This window comes from Oncorhynchus clarkii, chromosome 23 (genome assembly GCF_045791955.1).
Source record: "Oncorhynchus clarkii lewisi isolate Uvic-CL-2024 chromosome 23, UVic_Ocla_1.0, whole genome shotgun sequence".
Lineage (NCBI taxonomy): Eukaryota > Metazoa > Chordata > Actinopteri > Salmoniformes > Salmonidae > Oncorhynchus > Oncorhynchus clarkii.
This window is the reverse complement of record NC_092169.1, coordinates 40,994,940-41,017,020: the sequence shown is the minus strand read 5'-3', so window position 1 is coordinate 41,017,020 and position 22,081 is coordinate 40,994,940. Positions and strand designations below refer to the sequence as shown.

General features: G+C 42.6%; 1 protein-coding gene across 1 annotated transcript in view; it reads right to left on the bottom strand.

Moving 5' to 3' along the window:
* The window catches only part of LOC139381372 (protein sidekick-2-like), a 605,846-nt gene extending 587,660 nt beyond the window's left edge, over positions 1 to 18,186 (bottom strand). The window contains exon 1 of the mRNA XM_071124848.1: positions 18,045 to 18,186. Coding sequence (XP_070980949.1) covers positions 18,045 to 18,180 — 136 coding nt within the window. The 5' untranslated portion in view covers positions 18,181 to 18,186. The remainder of the gene's footprint in view (positions 1 to 18,044) is intronic.
* Between the last annotated feature and the right edge of the window lie 3,895 nt (positions 18,187 to 22,081).

Sequence of the window (22,081 nt, the reverse complement as noted above, 5' to 3'; positions counted from 1 at the left end):
AATCATGTCTGTGAGTATAACAGAACTTATGTAGCAGGCAAAACTAACCGTTCAGATTTTTTTTTTGAGGTCTCTGTCTGTTCATTGAATTCTCATTGGCAAACGATATTTCTTAGGAACTTGTTTTCAGTTCCTACCGCTTCCACTGGAAGTCTTTGGAATTTGGTTGAGGTGATTCCTTTGTGCAATGAAGAAGTCCGGCCATCTAGGAAATGGGTAACACTGTTGAGAGTTGAGTTAGACTTGAAAAGTAGCGTTAGTTTCCTCTCGTCCTCTATTGAAAACAGATATACCCGTCTTCAATTTGATCAATTATTAACGTTTAAAAATACCTAAAGTTGCATTACAAAAGTAGTTTGAAATATTTTGGCAATGTTTATAGGCAACTTTTGAAATATTTTGTAGTGACGTTGCGCATTTTGGAAGCTGTTTTTTTCTGGATCAAACGGGCCAAATAAATTGACATTTTGGATATATATTGATAGAATTAATCAAACAAAAGGACCAATTGTGATGTTTATGGGACATATTGGATTGCCAACAAAAGAAGCTCGTCAAAGGTAAGGCATGTTTTATATTTTATTTCTGTGTTTTGTGTAGTGCCTGCAGGGTTGAAATATGCTACCCTCTTTGTTTACTGTTGTGCTATCATCAGATAATAGCTTCTTATGCTTTCCCCGAAAAGCCTTTTTAAAATCGGACATGTTGGCTGGATTCACAACGAGTGTAGCTTTAATTGAGTATCTTACATGTTTGATTTAATGAAAGTTCGATTTTTATATATTTTTGTATTATTTGCCGTGCTGCATTTTCCCTGGCTTTTGCCCAAGTGGGACGCAAGCGTTTCCTATACCATAAGAAGTTAAATAACCTAGCTATGACAAGCTAGAAGTTAGTCTACTAGTGTGAGTAGGCTTAATATGTTTGGTTACTGTCTCTCTGGCTGTGTTTACACAGGAAGCCAAATTCTGATATTTTTTTTCTCAATAATTGGTATTTTGACCAATCAGATCAGCTCTGAAAAAGATCTTAAGTGAAAAGATCTGATGTGATTGGTCAAAAGACCAATTAGTGGAAAAAATATCAGAATTGGGCTGCCTTTGTAAACGCAGCCTGTCACTCCCTCCCTCCTCCTTGTGCCCGTGTCACTTGCTCTCAGTATATAAAAGCAAGGCCCCTCCTCCGCTTGCTAGAACATCTCTCCCTTGTGCTTTATCAGCTCTGGTTACTAAAGTAGCTTACAAATGGACTTTTCTGCTGGTTCCCTCACTCAGATTGGACCGGGTTGTCACGAACCTCGCCGAAGATGGTGCATCTTCCTGTTCGGGCGGTGCTCGGCGGTCGTCGTCGCCGGCCTATTAGCTGCCATCGATTCCCTTCCCGTTTGTTTTGGTTATTGGGTAATTGGGTACACCTGTTTTGTATTAGGGTTTGTTTGTAGGTTATTTAAGGGCTTTAGGCCCGCCGGGTATTTGTGCGGGCTTGTTTTTTGTTACCCTGGTTTTGATGGTGTTATTTGTTCGTGTGTCTATTCTCCGGACTATTTTGTCCTGTTTGTGTTGGCCTGACCGTTTTTGTTGCGCTGGTGAATAAATTTAACAAACGACTGAACCCTGCTCTCTGCGCCTGATTCCACCCACCACTCCTAGTTGATCGTAACAGAAGCCCGCACAACCAAACATGGAGTCAGCAGGAGCAGCGACCACCCCTCTCCCCACTATGGAGGAGCGCGTCCATCACCACACAGCTGTCCTCCATCGGATCGGTACAGCGATGGACCAGATGATGGAGAGGATGGAACGATGGGAGAGGAGTGGTCTACCGACGTCTACCCCAGCTCCCCCACTGCCGACACCACCTATTCCACCTACGTCGTCCTCTGTGTCCAGCGCACTGCGTCTCTCTCCCCCCCGAGGGAGTACGATGGAGCGACGGCTGGGTGCCAGGGATTTTTGCTCCAGCTAGAGCTCTACCTGGCTACCGTGCGTCCGGCTCCCTCGGGTGATGGGGAGTGTGAGCCTCCTCGTCTCCTGTTTAACGGGCAGGGCCCTGGACTGGGCTAACGCGGTCTGGAACAGTCCGGACTCGGCTCGGGACAGCTACCTGGAGTTCACCCGCCGTTTCCGAGCTGTGTTCGACCATCCACCAGAGGGTAAAGCGGCGGGTGAGCAACTGTTCCACCTCAGACAGGAGACGAGGAGCGCGCAGGACTTCGCGTTGGAGTTCAGGACCCTAGCTGCTGGTGCTGGGTGGAATGACAGGGCCCTGATGGACCATTACCGGTGTAGTCTCCGGGAGGACATCCGCCGGGAGCTAGCTTGCAGGGACACAACTCTCTCCCTGGATGAACTAATAGACATGTCTATTCGATTGGACAACCTGCTAGCTGCCCGCGGGCGTTCAGAAGGGGTCCTGTTAATTCCACCTTCCAGCCCTCCCACTCCCACTCCGATGGAGTTGGAAGGAGCTGCATCTAGGGGGACCAGAGGAGGGGGCTCCTCCTGCTCCTATTGTGGACGGAGAGGACACACTTCGAACCGGTGCTGGAGGAGTCCCTCTGGGAGTCGAGATGGTCGGCGGAACACTCCTCGGCCACCTCAGGTGAGTAAGCACCAAACTCACCCAGAGCTCCCTGTTGGTCACATGTTTTTCCCCTCTCTTCAGCATAAGGCGCTAGTCGATTCAGGCGCAGCTGGGAGTTTTATGGATCGCGGACTCGCCCGTAAATTGGGTATTCCGTTAGTGCAGATAGACCCACCTGTCCCTGTGCACTCCTTAGATTGCCGACCGTTAGGGTCAGGGCTGGTCAGGGAGGCCACGATTCCGCTGGACATGGTAACGCAGGGGAATCATAGGGAGAGGATCAGTTTCTACCTTATTGATTCACCTGGGTTTCCAGTGGTGTTGGGGGTTCCCTGGCTGGCTATTCACAATCCCCTTATTTCCTGGAAACAGGGGGCTCTTAAGGGGTGGTCAGACGAGTGTTCAGATAGGTGTATAGGAGTTTCCATCGGTGCCACGACGGTGGAGAGTCCAGACCAGGTTTCCACCGTGCGCATTCCCCCAGAATATGCCGATTTGGCTATCGCTTTTAGTAAGAAGAAAGCGGCCAAATTACCACCCCATCGACGGTGGGATTGCGTGATAAACCTCCAGGAGAACGCTGCACTTCCCCGGAGTCATGTGTACCCACTGTCACAGGAGGAGACACTGGCTATGGAGACATATGTCACGGAAACTCTGAGACAGGGGTACATTCGGACCTCCATGTCACCCGTCTCCTCAAGTTTATTTTTTGTGAGGGACTATTTTGTCCTGTTGTTTGGACTGGCAACTTGTATACGCCCTGTGTGTTGGCGTGACCGTTTTTGTTGCGCTGGTGAATAAATTTAACAAATGACTGAACCCTGCTCTCTGCGCCTGATTCCACCCACCACTCCTAGTTGATCGTAACACGGGTCTAGATCCGATCAGGTTTAAATGGAACGGGTCTAGTTTTCCTCAGGTCCGTTCTAAACGGGTCTCTATATTTCAAAACGTATTTATGCATATTGGTTCCGGATGGGAACGCCCCAGGTCCATTTCGGAACGTGTCCAACCTTTTGGACCTGTGAAGACCTCTAGAGGCCCAATATAACAATCTTGTCACAACAGACAATGCCAGGAACATTGTGAAGGATGCCACAACATACAATGCCAGGAACCATGTAAATGATGTCACAACAGACAATGCCAGGAACATTGTGAAGGATGTCACAACATACAATGCCAGGAACCATGTAAATTATGTCACAACAGACAATGCCAGGAACATAGTGAATGATATCACAGAAGACAATGCCAGGAACATTGTGAATGCTGTCACAACAGACAACGGCAGGAACATTGTGAATGCTGTCACAACAGACAATGGCAGGAACATTGTGAATGCTGTCACAACAGACAATACCAGGAACATCGTGAATGCTGTCACAACAGACAATGGCAGGAACATTGTGAATGCTCTCACAACAGACAATGCCAGGAACATTGTGAATGCTGTCACAACAGACAATGCCAGTAATATTGTGAATGCTGTTTCCCACAGACAATTGCAGGAACATGGTGAATGCTGTCACAACAGACAATGCCAGGAACATTGTGAATGCTATCACAGAAGCTGGCCTTGGGCTACAAATAGGGTGCCAAAAAAACAAAAAAATAAAGTAACTGTTGGCATTTAATTTACAGTTGAAGTCGGAAGTTTACATACACCTTAGCCAAATACAATTCAACTCAGTTTTTCACAATTCCTGATATTTAAACCTAGTAAAAATACCCTGTCATAGGTCAGTTAGAATCACCACTTTATTTTAAGAATGTGAAGGTCAAACGTTTCGGGTAGCCTTTCACAAGCTTCCCACAATAAGTTGGGTGAATTTTGGCCCATTCCTCCTGACAGAGCTGGTGTAACTGAGTCAGGTTTGTAGTCCTCCTTGCTCGCACACGCGATTTCAGTTCTGCCCACAAATCTTCTATAGGATTGAGGTCAGGGCTTTGTGATGGCCACTCCAATACCTTGACTTTGTTGTCCTTAACCTCTCTGGGATATGTGGGACTCTAGCTTCCCACCTGGCCAAAAGCCAGGGAAAATGCAGAGCGCCAAATTCAAATATATTACTATAAAAATCAAACTTTCATTAAATCACACATGCAAGATAGCAAATTAAAGCTCCAGCCAACATGTCAGATTTCAAAAAGGCTTTTTGGCGAAAGCAAACAATGCTATTAGAAACCATATTTTAACCCTGCAGGCGCGACACAAATCTCAGAAATAAAAATATAATTCATGCCTTACATTTGACAAGCTTCTTTTGTTGGCACTCCAATATGTCCCATAAACATCACAAATGGTCCTTTTGTTCGATTAATTCAGTCGATATATATCCAAAATGTTCATTTATTTGGCGCGTTTGATCCAGAAAAACAAGTTCCTACTTGCATAACGTAAGTATCTCAAAGGCTACCTGTAAACTTTGCCAAAACCTTTCAATCTACTTTTGTAATACAACTTTAGGTGTTTTTTAACGTGAATAAATGATAAAATTGAAGACGGGATGATCTGTGTTCAATACAGGAAGAAAACAAACTGTAGCTAGCTTTCTGGCCTCTATCTAACAGTACACTTCAAGTGACCCTCGTTCAAGATGGCCGTACTTCTTCAATCCACAAAGGAATAACCTCAACCAATTTCTAAAGACTGTTGACATCGAGTGGAAGCGATAGGAACTGCAACAAGGTCCCTTAAAAAATCTGGATTCTCAATGAAACTTATGGAAAAAAGAGTGACCTCAAAAAAACTAAACCTCAATGGTTTGTCATCGGGGTTTCACCTGCTAAATAAGTTATGTTATACTCACACACATGATTCAAACAGTTTCTATCCAAATCTACTAATAATGTGCATATCTTATCTTCTGGGGATGAGTAGAAGGCAGTTGAATGTGGGCATGCATTTCATCCGGATGTGAAAAAACTGCCCTGTCACCAAGAAGTTTAGCCATTTTTCCACAACTTTGGAAGTATGCTTGTTGTCATTGTCCATTTGGCAGAACCATTTGAGACCAAGCTTTAACTTCCTGACTGATGTCTTGAGATGTTGCTTCAATATATCCACATATTTATCCACCCTTATGATGCCATCTATTTTGTGAAGCGCACCAGTCCCTCCTGCAGCAAAGCACCCCCACAACGTGATGCTGCCACCCCCGTGCTTCACGGTTGGGATGGTGTTCTTCGGCTTGCAAGCCTCCCCCTTTTCCTCCAAACATAATGCTGGTCATTATGGTCAAACAGTTGTATTTTTGTTTCATCCGACCAGAGGATATTTCTCCAAAAAGTACAATCTTTGTCCCTATGTGCAGTTGCAAATCGTAGTCTGGCTTTTTTATGGCGGTTTTGGAGCAGTGCATTCTTTCTTGCTGAGTGGCCTTTCAGGTTATGTTGATATAGGACTAGTTTTACTAAGTATATAGATACTTTTGTACCTATTTCCTCCAGCATCGTCACGAGGTCCTTTGCTGTTGTTCTGGGATTGATTTGCACTTTTTGCACCAAAGTACATTAATCTTTAAAAGAGAATAACGCGTTTCCTTCCTGAGTGGTTTGAAGGCTGCGTGGACCCATGGTGTTTATACTTGCGTACTATTGTTTGTACAGATGAACATGGTACCTTCAGGGGTTTGGAAATTGCTCCCAAGGATGACTTGTGGAGGTCTACAATTTATTTCCTAATGTCTTGGCTGATTTATTTTGATTTTCCAATGATGTCAAGCAAAGAGGCACTGAGTTTGAAGGTAGGCCTTCAAATACATCCACAGGTACACCTCCAATTGACTCAAATGATGTCAATAAACCTATCAGAAGCTTCTAAAGCCATGACATAATTTTCTGGAATTTTCCAGGCACAAACAGGTGCCATTAATACAGGTAACGAGTGGAGAACAGAGGAGCCTCTTAAAGAAGAAGTTACAGGTCTGTGAGAGCCAGAAATCTTGCTTGTTTGTAGGTGACCAAATACTTATTTTCCACCATAATATGCAAATAAATTCATTAAAAATCCTACAATGTGATTTTCTGGATTTTTTTTCCTCATTTTGTCTGTCATAGTTGTAGTGTACCTATGATGAAAATTACAGACCTCTCTAATCATTTTAAGTGGGTGAACTTGGTGGCTGACTAAATACTTTTTTTGCCCCAGTGTATGTGGTCATTCAGAGCACTTTTTTAAAAACTGATAGCAGGTTTATAAAGGCCCAAACAGTTTTATTTGCTTTGGGTTTTCATTTTTGACATGGAAAAAATATTACCATACTGGTATCGTCACAGTCCTAGCACTTAACCCATGTTGTGAAACATGTTATTTTCCTGTCTGGCACCCTGGCAATATACAGTTCTCTGCGGAGTGGAGTGTGCACCTTGGCTGCCACCCCAGTCAGCAGGGAGGCTATGACTTGGCAAGCTCAAGTACATGAGGGCCCTATATCTCACTGGTGACTGTTTTTAACCACACCATAGCCCAAATGCTTTATTGACAGAGCACTTGAACCCACACTATTGACTGGGAAAGAGGGAGCAAATATTGACAGACCTTGAAACCACACTATTCACTGGAGAAAAGGGTGAAAATATTGACAGAGCCCTTGAACCCACACTATTCACTGGAGAAAGGGGAGAAAATATTGACAGAGCCCTTGAACCCCCATATTCACTGGAGAAGAGAGAGTGTGTGTGTGTGTGTGTGTGTGTGTGTGTGTGTGTGTGTGTGTGTGTGTGTGTGTGTGTGTGTGTGTGTGTGTGTGTGTGTGTGTGCATACTGCATACTGCATACTGCATCACACAACAATTTACTCAAGCATTTAACGAGGGGCATTTTTGGTGAGAATAAGGGATTATCCGACATAACATGAGACTTGAAGAGAATTGCTGACTGAATAATACAGTGGCAAGAAAAAGTATGTGAACCCTTTGGAAATACCTGGATTTCTGCATAAATTGGTGATAAAATTTGATCTGATCTTCATCTAGGTCACAACAATAGACAAACACAGTCTGTTTAAACTAATAACACAAAAACAATTATACATTTTCATGTCTTTATTGAACACACCTTGTAAACATTCACAGTCCAGGGTGGAACAAATATGTGAACTCTTGGATTTAATAACCAACTGACCCTCCTTTGGCAGCAATAACCTCAACCAAACGTTTTCTGTAGTTGCGGATCAGACCTGCACAAAGGTCAGATGGAATTTTGGACCATTGCTCTTTACAAAACTGTTTCAGTTCAGCAATATTCTTGGGATGTCTGGTGAGAACTGCTCTCTTGAGGTCATGCCACAGCATCTCAATCGGGTTGAGGTCAGGACTCTGACTGGGCCACTCCAGAATGAATATTTTCTTCTGTTGAAGCCATTCTGTTGTTGATTTACTTCTGTTTTTTGGGGTCGTTGTCCTGTTGCATCACAAAACTTCCGATGAGCTTCAATTGGCGGACAGATAGCCTAACATTCTCCTACAAAATGTCTTAATAAACTTGGGAATTCATTTTTCAGTCAAATATAGCAAGTTCTCCAGGCCCTGAGGCAGTAAAGCAGCCCCAAACCATGATGCTCCCTACAACATGCTTTACAGTTGGGATCAGTTTTTGATGTTGATGATGGTGTGCTGTGCCTTTTATTTGCCACTGTAAATGAAGGTAAGAAAATTAGACTTGGCTTTGGCAGAAAATCTCTGTGTAGATTAATGCTTGATAAACCCATAAGCAAACACGCGCACACACACACACACACACACACACACACACACACACACACACACACACACACACACACACACACACACACACACACACACACACACACACACACACACACACACACACACAGAGTGAGAGAGATCTAACTACACAGCCAAGAGGCAGAGTGAAAAAAGGCCAAAGAAACCTCTCTTTTGTTGAATCAGTCAAAAGCTCCACAAACAGATGCAGTAGCCTTACACATTTTACCATTATTTAACTAGGCAATTCAGTTCAGAACAAATTCTTATTTAATGAAAGCCTACCAGATTAACTGCCTTGTTCAGGGGCAGAACGACAGCTCATGGATTTGATCCAACAATCTTTCAGTTACTGGCCCAAAGCTCTAAACACTAGGCTACCTGCTGCGTGTCATTCTTCACATTAATGAATATCCAATCTCCATAGGGGCTGGCTGCCATTCTTTCCATACTACACAATGTAATACTAATAGCAAGGGTATGGAAACAGTGTACGTGTTCTCTATATAGGGCATAAGGCCACGGGGCGGCAGGGTAGCCTAGTGGTTAGAGCATTGGGCTAGTAACCAGAAGGTTGCAAGTTCAAACCCCCGAGCTGACAAGGTACAAATATGTTGTTCTGCCAATGAACAAGGCAGTTAACCCACTGTTCCTAGGCTGTCATTGAAAATAAGAATTTGTTCTTAACTGACTTGCCTAGTTAAAATAAATAAACTGGTCAAAAGTAGTGCACTGTATAGGGAATAGGGTGTCATTTGGGATGAAACCAGTGAGCTTCTGAGAAGGTTTCTCTCTCTGTGGACTCTATTAGTCATCCTGATGAATTAAGATTCAGAGCACTAGTAAGATCAACAGGCCCCTGCAGTCACTTTAATACAGTATAAGGCACTTCCTCTCCAGTAATGATTCCATATACTCCTCCTTTATGCTTCCTGTAATTGGAGAGTGCTACTGAGAGAGAGAGTGAGAGAGAGCTTCATGCAGGAGGGCTGTGCAGGGGAAGAGACAGCAGGTGGTGTGGTTTTCTGCAATATAAATCAATCTGTGTGTGTATGTGTGTGTGTATCATAATGAGCGCACCATGCTTGGTTATAGTGTAAGTGAGTGAGTATTGTGGGTAAACGTGCTCAGAATAGCGTAGTGGCTGTGTGGATCACTAACTGTAGTGTGTATGCTGTGTGGCAGTGTGGATCACTAACTGTAGTGTGTATGCTGTGTGGCAGTGTGGATCACTAACTGTAGTGTGTATGCTGTGTGGCAGTGTGGATCACTAACTGTAGTGTGTATGCTGTGTGGCAGTGTGGATCACTAACTGTAGTGTGTATGCTGTGTGGCAGTGTGGATCACTAACTGTAGTGTGTATGCTGTGTGGCAGTGTGGATCACTAACTGTAGTGTGTATGCTGTGTAGCAGTGTGGATCACTAACTATAGTGTGTATGCTGTGTGGCAGTGTGGATCAGAAATATACAGTGCCTTGCGAAAGTATTCGGCCCCCTTGAACTTTGCGACCCTTTGCCACATTTCAGGCTTCAAACATAAAGATATAAAACTGTATTTTTTTGTGAAGAATCAACAACAAGTGGGACACAATCATGAAGTGGAACGACATTTATTGGATATTTCAAACTTTTTTAACAAATCAAAAACTGAAAAATTGGGCGTGCAAAATTATTCAGCCCCCTTAAGTTAATACTTTGTAGTGCCACCTTTTGCTGCGATTACAGCTGTAAGTCGCTTGGGGTATGTCTCTATCAGTTTTGCACATCAAGAGACTGAAATTTTTTCCCATTCCTCCTTGCAAAACAGCTCGAGCTCAGTGAGGTTGGATGGAGAGCATTTGTGAACAGCAGTTTTCAGTTCTTTCCACAGATTCTCGATTGGATTCAGGTCTGGACTTCGACTTGGCCATTCTAACACCTGGATATGTTTATTTTTGAACCATTCCATTGTAGATTTTGCTTTATGTTTTGGATCATTGTCTTGTTGGAAGACAAATCTTCGTCCCAGTCTCAGGTCTTTTGCAGACTCCATCAGGTTTTCTTCCAGAATGGTCCTGTATTTGGCTCCATCCATCTTCCCATCAATTTTAACCATCTTCCCTGTCCCTGCTGAAGAAAAGCAGGCCCAAACCATGATGCTGCCACCACCATGTTTGACAGTGGGGATGGTGTGTTCAGCTGTGTTGCTTTTATGCCAAACATAACGTTTTGCATTGTTGCCAAAAAGTTCCATTTTGGTTTCATCTGACCAGAGCACCTTCTTCCACATGTTTGGTGTGTCTCCCAGGTGGCTTGTGGAAAACTTTAAACGACACTTTTTATGGATATCTTTAATTAAGAAATGGCTTTCTTCTTGCCACTCTTCCATAAAGGCCAGATTTGTGCAATATACGACTGATTGTTGTCCTATGGACAGAGTCTCCCACCTCAGCTGTAGATCTCTGCAGTTCATCCAGAGTGATCATGGGCCTCTTGGCTGCATCTCTGATCAGTCTTCTCCTTGTATGAGCTGAAAGTTTAGAGGGACGGCCAGGTCTTGGTAGATTTGCAGTGGTCTGATACTCCTTCCATTTCAATATTATCGCTTGCACAGTGCTCCTTGGGATGTTTAAAGCTTGGGAAACTTCTTCACAACAGTATCTCGGACCTGCCTGGTGTGTTCTTTGTTTTTCATGATGCTCTCTGCGCTTTTGACGGACCTCTGAGACTATCACAGTGCAGGTGCATTTATACGGAGACTTGATTACACACAGGTGGATTGTATTTATCATCATTAGTCATTTAGGTCAACATTGGATATTTCAGAGATCCTCACTGAACTTCTGGAGAGAGTTTGCTGCACTGAAAGTAAAGGGGCTGAATAATTTTGCACGCCCAATTTTTCAGTTTTTGACTTGTTAAAAAAGTTTGAAATATCCAATAAATGTCGTTCCACTTCATGATTGTGTCCCACTTGTTGTTGATTCTTCACAAAAAAATACAGTTTTATATCTTTATGTTTGAAGCCTGAAATGTGGCAAAAGGTCGCAAAGTTCAAGGGGGCCGAATACTTTCGCAAGGCACTGTATATACTCTGAGGCGCTGCTCTAGGCCACAGACAGCCCTCCGTGTGGCGGGCAGGCAGGCAGGGCCATGGGGATGGAGAGGCAGAAAAAAAGGGGACCACGTTCTCCAGGGATGTCCATGAGGCAAACAGAGATGAAACTAGATCTGTGTTTTTTTACAGCATCAGAGCATCAAGGTTGTTTTTTACTTCAGCATGTGTGTTTTTTCCAAGGCTGAGCTTTTGTGTTAGACTAAAACTTGGGCAATTTCCTTTGAGAGTTACAGAGAGTCTGTAGAACATGACCAGGAGGTTAAGCTGACCTGCTCCCTAGAATATTTAACAACCTTGCTGCTGGCTGGTGCCAGTTACATCTCCTTTCACTTCTTCTCTTCCTGACTCCTCAACAGTCAATCTCATATCAGCAGAACAAGGACGCTTGTGATCACACCAAAGCCCACAAGGCTTTGAAACAGAACAACAAAAATCAACAAAATGAGGAAAATGTTCCCTATCTAAATGTTTTTCAAACTGCAGTTTGCAGAACCATCCTTGACTGGATGTCTCCTCAAGGTCTCTGGCTGCCTCATACAGTGGATTGCGAAAGTTTTCACCCCCTTGGCATTTTTCAAATTTGGTTGCCTTACAACCTGGAATTAACATGGATTTTTGGGGGGGTGTATCATTTGATTTACACAACATCCCTACCACTTTGAAAAATATCAATATTTTTTATTGTGAAAAAACAAGAAATAAGATTAAAAGAAAATGAAAACTTGAGCGTGCATAACTATTCACGCCTCCCCCCCCCCCCCCCCCCCCCCGCCCCAAGTCATTACTTTGTAGAGCCAGCTTTTGCAGCTCCTTCAGGGTTATCTTAGGTCTCTTAGGTCTCTTTGTTGCCTCTCTGATTAATGCCATCCTTGCCTAGTCTGTGAATTTTGCTGGGCAGCCCTCTCTTGGCAGGTTTGTTGTGGTGCCATATTCTTTACATTTTTTAATAATGGATTTAAATGGTGCTCGTGGGATGTTCAATAAAATGCAAATTAATTACATAAAAATCATACAATGTGATTTTCTGGATTTTTGTTTTAGATTCCGTCTCTCACAGTTGAAGTGTACCTATGATAAAAATTACAGACATGCTTTGTAAGTATGAAAACCTGCAAAATCGGCAGTGTATCAAATACTTGTTCTCCCCACTGTATGCACACACCACATTTCCGTTTTTTTTTTTTCAATTTGTTTTTTAAATATGTTGTTTTTTTCATTTCACTTCACCAATTTGGAATATTTTGTGTATGTCCATTACATGAAATACAAATAAAAATCCATTTCAATTACAGGTTGTAATGTAACAAAATAGGAAAAACACCAAAGAGATGAACACTTTTGCAAGGCACTGTACAATCAGAAAGTGGCCTTCTTTGATGGAATTGCATTTGGAGAGAGAGAGCATAGGAAATATGTCATGAGGCTTAGCTAGCCATGCTTACCATTCAATGCTCACATACTTAGACCAAGCTAAATCAAACTTCAACTTTCAAGTGTCAAGGGTCAAGGATAGCATCCAAATTGTCAGTCATGGCGATCTAAAAATGACCCCCATTCTAAACATCCCCAGCATTCCGTGCAGGACGGAAGACTGAGAGACAAAGGGAGAAGCTGTGCTATCGTAAATACAGTATTTTATGCATTCTAAATTACCGCCCATTTGGAAATGGAAAATGCAATAAATATTTACTCTGAGCTGCGCTTCGGTAGGTTGGTGGTAGATGGAAGGCCGTGTTGCCAAACCGAGTCCTTTGTCCTTTGAAGAATGTCTCTGGTGGTCAATTGGAAATGTTGTAGTAACGTCGTTGTGTGATAGACGGGATACTCTGTCTGTTCCTTCCCTCGTTTGCAGCTGCTGTTGCTAACTAAATGGCTAGGAGGTATCACTTCTGTAGTGAATAAGAGATCAAAGTTCATACCATTCGCAACCAAAGCTCACGCTGATGTTGGCTTCGTTCTGTAGTTATTATCTGAACCATTCTGACATCGGACTGTCGTCCTCACATCCTCGGAAAAGGAGGTTATATTGTCGTCAAGGCTTTATATAGGAAGGGAGAGGAGGGCGTGTTTGAAAGGTTTTATAACCCATGTCCCTTCACAGGGGTGGGCCAATCTTATGAAAACCCAAATCTCTCATTTGGAAGCTAAAATTACATTTCATCTCTTCACCAATAATTTTATATTCAAACATTTAAATTGAACAACAATTCCATGCGAATCGATAACTACAATGTGCAGACTTTCCACTGTAGAGTTTATGTCATCTGATCATTGATGAGAGTGTCTCAGATGACAACTGAACTGACATCATATTCATTAAGTACCACTGCATATGTTCAATTGGACGGATTACCCGAATATAGTTCATTTCCCCCCACCTTCTGATGTTACCAGAATCTCTATGTTTACCAAGGGGTTTTCAAATTTCACATCAGTAAGGTAGAGAGAGAAAAAAGGGGGGAAGAGGTATTTATGACTGTCATAAACCTACCCCCAGGCCAACGTCATGACACCAAACATGACATTCCAATAAAGTCCTCCCCTGCTACTCTGAATTCCAAAATAGAACCTCGTTAAAGATGGCCCTCAACAGCAGGCGACCAGAGTCCATTGTGTCTACAAGGCCCAGTAAATGAGGAAAGGATCAGAAATGGAGAGAAACTGTGAGAGACAGTATGCCGTGGCTATAAATGTCAGATCTGGCATAATATATGTGGCGAGCCAGGCTGGGGTGTGCTTTGTCACCCTGGTTTATTTAGGGAATTTATCATAGCTATGCTTATGCGAAGTATGGTAGCATGCCATACAGGGCTTTCAGCTCGCTCCACAGGTCATTTCCTCTGAACACAAATCCAACAGCCAATGATTGGCAGGAAAGAACAATGTTTAGACAAACCGTCAACGTCGATTCCGTAGTGTAGCTTTCACGAGCTAGCGAAACCATAATAACCCTCCCTCACTCACTTGTGTCTCCATGATATAAACAGTGTAAAGAACACATGCAGACCAGCTTGTAGCTACACACTAGTTCATTATTATAGAAGAACATAAAGACCTCACTGCTGAATACTCCCTCCAGTTCATTATTATAGAAGAACATTAATTGCTCACTGCTGAATACTCCCTCTAGTTCATTGTGTTCTTCAATGTTGCATACTGATGTTTGACATGGCAGTGGATATGCAGAGTACTGGACCTCCTCTAGTGCATCTTTTCTATAGATCTTTAATGCAGGTCATTAGTATACTTCAGTCCACTCTGATGCATACTCTTCTGCTCTGCCTCTGTTGAAAGGCCATTTTACTTAGACTGATCATTAAAATGTGGGTGACGGCGGACACAAACACACATTCAAACGGACGGGGCTGTCCGTCCAGAGTCAGGTCGCTCTGCTCTGCTCGCCTCCTAATGTCCTTTAATCATTGGAGGGAAAGGGCCCGGGTCACTGTGCTCTCAACTAGCAGTGATGCACTCAGAGACAGTATGAGGAGTGTCCAATTAATTCCTGTGGGTCTTGACCCCTGAATCAATAATGAAAGTTTGGCCGGGCAGGCAATGCTGCCAGAGCTGAATAGACAGAGCACAGCACTGGCATCTATAGCCACACCATCTTCCTCTACATACAGTATTCACATACACACACTCTCTCTCTCTCTCTCTCTCTCTCTCTCTCTCTCTCTCTCTCCCACTACCTCTCACACACACACAAACACACACAATCCCAGAACACACACACACACACTCTCTCTCTCTCTCTCTCTCTCTCTCTCTCTCTCTCTCTCTCTCTCTCTCTCTCTCTCTCTCTCTCTCTCTCTCTCTCTCTCTCTCTCTCTCTCTCACGCACACACACACAAACTGTGAAAAGTCACAGTGTCAAGATTGTTAATCCCATGATGCATAAAGTATCAATTCTCAGTAAATGTCAGAGGGAGCGGATCTGCCCTCAAAAATGATGGATATAGCTCTACTTGCAATATCTCAGTATCCCTGTTTGTTTAATTCTATTGTGAATCCCAAATGACACCCTATTCCATTTATAGTGCACTACTTTAACAAGAGCTGGTGAAAAGTAGTGCACTATATAGGGACTTATGGTGTCATTTGGACTGCAAATCCAGTCTCCTCTTCATTGTATTTTACAGTGGTACAATGATGCTGAGGGCTTAGACGACATCTCCAGAGGTAACGCAGCTCATCCCCTACAGCAGCAGCAATACCTGCATCCCAATTACCTTACCATACTGCTCCACTGGCTTCTGCAGACACAAGCAGGGGAGGGTGAGAGAAGAGGTGAAGAGGAAGGAGGAGGAAAGGAGGGATGGGGGGGTTCAACCAGAGGATACTATCTCTGCTTCTGGATACTCCCTCTCTCTCTCTTTAACTATCTCTCTTACCTGTTCTATTCAAACAGTAATCTGGCTCAAACTTTATATAGTGCAGTATAGAGGTATGAAAAAAAACATTCTAAATGCACACTTTAAAGGAATTTAAAGCCTTCATGGCCGTTTTAAAACATTTCCGGTAACAATATTAATGTACACTGAGTGTACAAAACATTAGGGACACCTTCCTAATATTGAGTTGCACCCACTTTTGCCCTCAGAACAGCCTCAATTTGTCAGGGCATAGAGTCTACAAGGTGTCTAAAGTTGGCTGGATGTCCTTTGGGTGGTGGACTATTCTTGATAAACAAAGGAAACTGTTGAGTGTGAAAAACCCAGCAGCATTGCAGTTCTTGGCACACTCAAACGAGTGTGTCTGGCACCTACTGCCATACCCGTTCAAAGGCACTTGAAGAGAGAATGGACACACATACATAGTTAAGCTCACAATAACCCCTGATTATTGAGAGTATTGTCAGCACTGTAATTCCAGTCTTTTCCCCCAAACTCTGAATTGATGCCGTTTTTTTAGTCAAGTCAAATAAAAATGTGTTTGTCACATGCGCTGAATAAAACAAGTGTAGACTGTGTAATGCTTACTTACAAGCCCTTAACCAACAATGCAGCTCAAGAAATAGAGTTACGAAAATATATACTAAATAAACTGAAGTATAGAATAACAAGTAACACAATAAAATAACAATAATGGGGCTATATACAGGGGATGCCGATACCGAGTCAATGTGCGGGGGCACCAGTTAGTCCAGGTCATTTGTACCTGTAGGTAGGTGTAAAGTGACTATGCATAGATAATAAACAGAGAGTAGCAGCAGTGTAAAAACAAAAAGGGGGTGGGGGGTCAATGTAAATAATCCTGGTGGACATTTAAATATTTTCGTCTTGTCCATTCACCCTCTGAATGGTACACAAAACATAAGTATGACTCAATTGTCTCAAGGCTTAAAAATCCTTATTTAACCTGTCCCCTCCCCTTCATCTACACCGATAGAAGTGGATTTAAAACAGGTAACCTCAATAAGGGATCATAGCTTCACCTTGTCAGTCTATGTCCTAGAAAGAGCAGGTGTTCCTAATGATTTGTACACTCAGTGTATGTGCGCAGGGTAGGGGTGCTGGAGTGGACACCTGCTACATAATTATTATACATTAGCCTACCCCCTTTCTCTCTTTACCTCCTTATGAAAATGCTGGGCAGTGGGTACTCGTATCCACCGCCTCTGGGGATCAGTTCCAGGCTAAATAACTATGAAGAATAATTTCTGCTCCAGCCACCAACATGGCTTCTGTAACTAAATTCACACGGAAGGTACCTTTCCCTTTGAGGACATCAACTCCAGTGGGTGAAAATGTCCCACAAGTGGCTATAGGCCTCTCTGTGAGAAGATAGGGCGACATAATTCAGTCACAAACACGCACGCACACAGACAGGCACACACATACACAGTCTCTTTTCACATTCAGTATGTTTTGCCTTAGCAGTATTTTATGAATATCAGCATGTGTCTGTTTATTTACAGCTGGTTGTTTGCTATGCAAACATTCATCTGGATGGGACCCCGCCTGATTAATTCATTAGGATGTATTAATTAAATGAGTATGTTCACACAGCTGGGCTTCTAATGACAAATTCATAGCGAGTGTTCAAACGTCAGAATAATATTTACCCTAACACTATTTTTAATAACAGTTGAAAATAATTAATCTTAATTTCAAATGACATCAATTAAAAACATGGCACTCCAACTGCCGATGCCAAATCCAACATAGTGTATCATTATTTGTAAAGTAAGAGCAAGTCTGACATCAGCCAGATAAGTAAATTATAATACAGTAGCGTTATGGATTGATCATGACAGATGCATGTTCGATTAGCTGTTGAGTTCACTGACATATATCAACTACTCCAATTTGTCCTCATGGTAATGCACTCTACTGCATGAGAAAAGCACTGTCATGACATGCATGTCATGACTTAGAGAGAGAAGAGAGAGAGACAGAGAGAGAGAGAGAGAGAGAGAGACACTGCGTGTAAGTTACCATAAGAAGTGTATATAATTATATTTATAATTCCTTACTGTGACTTTATAGAAATAGGCTATACAGTACCGCTTTCAAGCTCCACAGATGAGGACATGGGGACCATTCATTAACGTTGTTCCACGAAAGCACTGCATGATAAAGGGACATAAAGCCTGCACTGGTGTATTACACAAACGGAATTATTTTACCTTGAGCTGTTGTGTAGTGGATAAACAGAGAAAACAATAAAATCCATGTGGCACGCCACCTCAATCCAGGCGAATCCCCAACCATTGTCCCCAGCCGGACTAAATGCGCAGCGTGTGTCAGGCACACTAGATACATGTTGCTCTGCTGTGGTGCTGACCAAGTCTTCCCAGAGTTCTCTGTGTGCCGGTGTGGATGCTGTTACTGTCCTCTCTCCGTGAACGCTGTTGCCGCTGAAACCGGGCAATCTCCGGGCGCTCGAGCGAGAACAAGCTATCCAACAAGAGCCAACTGCTCAGAAGGAACGATACGTGAAGCGGGTCAATTTAAAGCTTTGCCGTCACACATATGACGTAAAGAATGCCAACAAATATATAAGCCCAAAAATGCAATTATCGGTAGGTTTATGCAATAACGCAGTCATCCAGCAACGTATTTTCATTTTAAACGTTTCCCCTGTGGATAAAAATACACAGCTTTTTATGTTTGAACAAAATTGTAGCATACACTCACTGACAGTCGTGGGTTTCAGTCTGAATTGCAAGGGGGCAAACCTATTTCTACCTATTACGAATTGCAAGAAAACAGCTTGAACCTATCTGTGTTCCTTTGAAAAAAATGTTTTTCAGATTGCAGAGCAGAGTTCAATCATAGGCAGTTCAAATTCTCTGCACCTGCATCGGAGCAAGGTAAAACATACAATGTCAATATAGGCAAAGGCAACAATTTAATCTGCAATAGTTTTCCCCTTCCCATAAAAGTTCATGAAGTTTATCCTTTGTTGATGGTGAGTCTGATTCTCTCTGGTCGTTTTGAATATGGGAGAGCGCGAGAGAGAACCGTCTAGCTCCCTGTTACGTGCTCGAGCAACATCCGCGATACTCCCCTCATGAGAAGCCAAAGTTTCCAAAGCCTATTCCCACATCAGGTCCGGCAATTCCTTTGGTATAAATTAATCTATTCACTCAGTGGTAGTGGTAAATTACGCGGGAAGTATAGGGAGAATGGGAGTGGGAGAAAAACTTAAAATAACCACGCTATCATCCGCAGCGGATTTCTCTCTTACGCTTTAAAGGCAGCGTCCACTGTTCCCTGTGAGAATCCAGGACTTACTGTCGGTCTGCGTCCTACATGCGCGTGTATGGCAACGTTAGCAGGTTGCCACCACGCGGCAGAGCCCAATAAAGCATCAAGCGATGGAGAACAGATTAGCAAGTGATGGAGAACTGTCTACCAAACGATGGAGAACAGCCCATGACCAACATGCGTAGAGGTAAAGTCCCCGTTCTTAACGAAAAAAATATGTGCCTTGTTGATGAATAAATCATTGCACTGTTCGTTGATACTGTAGATCTAGGCCTAGTCAAGACATCAATTAAACTCAAGTTTGCTGCTAGGTTACAGTAATAGGTTGAATAGCTATGTGCGTCTGTACAATTTATGGGTATTGTCCTCCATAAGCCACCACGTGATCTACCCTTACAAACTGTGAGCAGAATAAGAAGTCCTTGCTACCAGCAAGAGTTCAGAGAGTAAGCTAAAGCGCATCTTGTCATGGGAAACAAACAGAGACAGACATGTGCTGAGGCTGTCAATGTAGAGCTTGATTAATTTTGACAAGTGAATATTCAAACACCATTTGAACATGTTCACTGTACTAAGAATGGGATTTGCACGTTTATCCTGAGGAGAATGGTGGCCAAGACAACATTGTTGAATCAACATATGGTGGACAGTCTGAGACTCATGAATATGGAAGGGATGTGTGTGTTTCTATAGGTGTGTGTGTGTGTGTGTGTGTGTGTGTGTGTGTGTGTGTGTGTGTGTGTGTGTGTGTGTGTGTGTGTGTGTGTGTGTGTGTGTGTGTGCGTGCGTGCGTGCGTGCGTGCGTGCGTGTGTGTGTGTGTGTGTTTGTGTGTGTGTGTGTGTGTGTGTACGTCTGTAACTATACGTCTGTATAGTGTACGTCTGTAACTATACTTGTGGGGGCCAGAAGAATAGTAAACAAACACAAATTTGACCATCGGGGGACATTTTGTTAGTCCCCACTTGGTCAAATATTATTTCTAGGGGTTTAGGGTTAAGGTTAGAATTTGTGTTAGGGTTAGAATAAGGTTTAGGGTTAGGGAAAATACGATTTTGAATGTGACGAATTTTGTGTCCCCACAAGTTTGGTTGTACAGGACTGTGTGTGTGTGGAGAGAGAGAGAGATACCCACACACACACAGAAAGAGAGAGAGAGAAAGAGAGGGAGAGAGAGAGAGAGAGAGAGAGAGTGAGAAAGAGAGAGACGTATAGTGCCTTCAGAAAGTATTCAGACCCCTTGACATTTTCGACATTGTGTTAGGTTACAGCCTTATTCTAAAATTGTTTAAATTGTTTTTCCCACTTAATCAATCCACATACAATACCACATAATGACAAAGCAAAAACAGGATTTTAGAAATCTTTACTAATTTATTAAAATGAAGAAAACAAATGAAATATCACATTTGAATAACTAATCAGACATTTTGGCTCAGTACTTTGTTGAAAGTGGACTCCAATCAGGTTGTAGAAATATATCAAGGATGATCAATGGAAACAGGATGCAACTGAGCTCAATTTCGAGTCTTATAGCAAAGGGTCTGAATACTTATGTAAATAAGGTATTTCTGTTTTTATATTTAATACATTTGCAAAAAAATCTAAATACCAGTTTTTGCTTTGCAATTATGGGGTATTGTGTGTAGATTGCTGAGGATTTTTTTTATTTATTTAATCAATTTTAGAATAAGGCTGAAACATCATTGTGGAGATGGTGCGGCAGGGTAGCCTTTGGTTACTAGTTGGACTAGTAACCAAAAGGTTGTAAGTTTGCATCTCTGAGCTGACAAGGTACAAATCTGTCGTTCTACCCCTAAACAGTTAACCCACTGTTCCTTGGCAGTCATTGAATATTAGAATTTGTTCTTAACTGACTTGCCTAGTTAAATAACACATTGTGGAAAAAGTCAAGGGGTCTGAATACTTTCCAAAGGCACTATTGTATAATACCATGACACTGCAAGTCCTCTTTATGTCTAAAGAATGAGGCTGTTCGCCCCAGGGGAATCAGGTCAATACAATGTTTTGGTAATGAATTCCAAGGAAGCCACCACGGGCACAACACACCATGGTACTGACCTCCGTTGTTTCTCCGCATGCTCCCTATTCTGCGGTTGTCTCTCTCTATCTCATCCAGAAAATGGGAGACCTTGCCAGGAAGTTAATAATAAGGTAATGTCAGTGAAAACAAAGATGGAGTGTATTGCTGCCCACCCCAGGGGTACTCTACCACCCATTTGATGCTTTTTCAACTTATTTACAGTGCCTTGCCTCCCCTCAGTAGTAGCTTTTGCGCTGGAGCTGTTTGGAGCTCAGATTTTCACAGTCAAACTGTTTTCTTATTTATCTAGGATACTTGCCAAATGGCACCCTGTTCCCTATATAGTGCACTTTTAGTCCTGATCATAAGTAGTGCACTAAATAGGGAATAGGGTGCCATTTTGGACACATCCCTTGCAGTAGCTATATGCCACATCTACCTGGTGTTAACTCCTGGTGTGGATGAGCTATGACTAGCTGTGATTACTTATGGCTGCATGGTCCACTTGTCTCATTCATTCTAATATCAGACCATACCCTACATTACTCATCTCATATATATATACTGTACTCGATACCATCTACTGCATCTTGCCTATGCCATTCTGTACCATCATGTCTTTATGTACATATTCTTTATCCCTTTCCACTTGTGTGTATAAGGTAGTAGTTTTGGAATTGTTAGGTTAGATTACTCGTTGGTTATTACTGCATTGTCGGAACTAGAAGCACAAGCATTTGATTTGATTTGATTTTGATTTGATTTGGTGTGTGTCCCTAAGCACCTTGTTCATTCAGCACACACATACAGTGCATTTGAAAAGTATTCAGACCACATGACTTTTTCCCATTTTGTTACATTACAGCCTTATTCTAAAATTGATAAAAATCACTGTTCCACTAATCAATCAA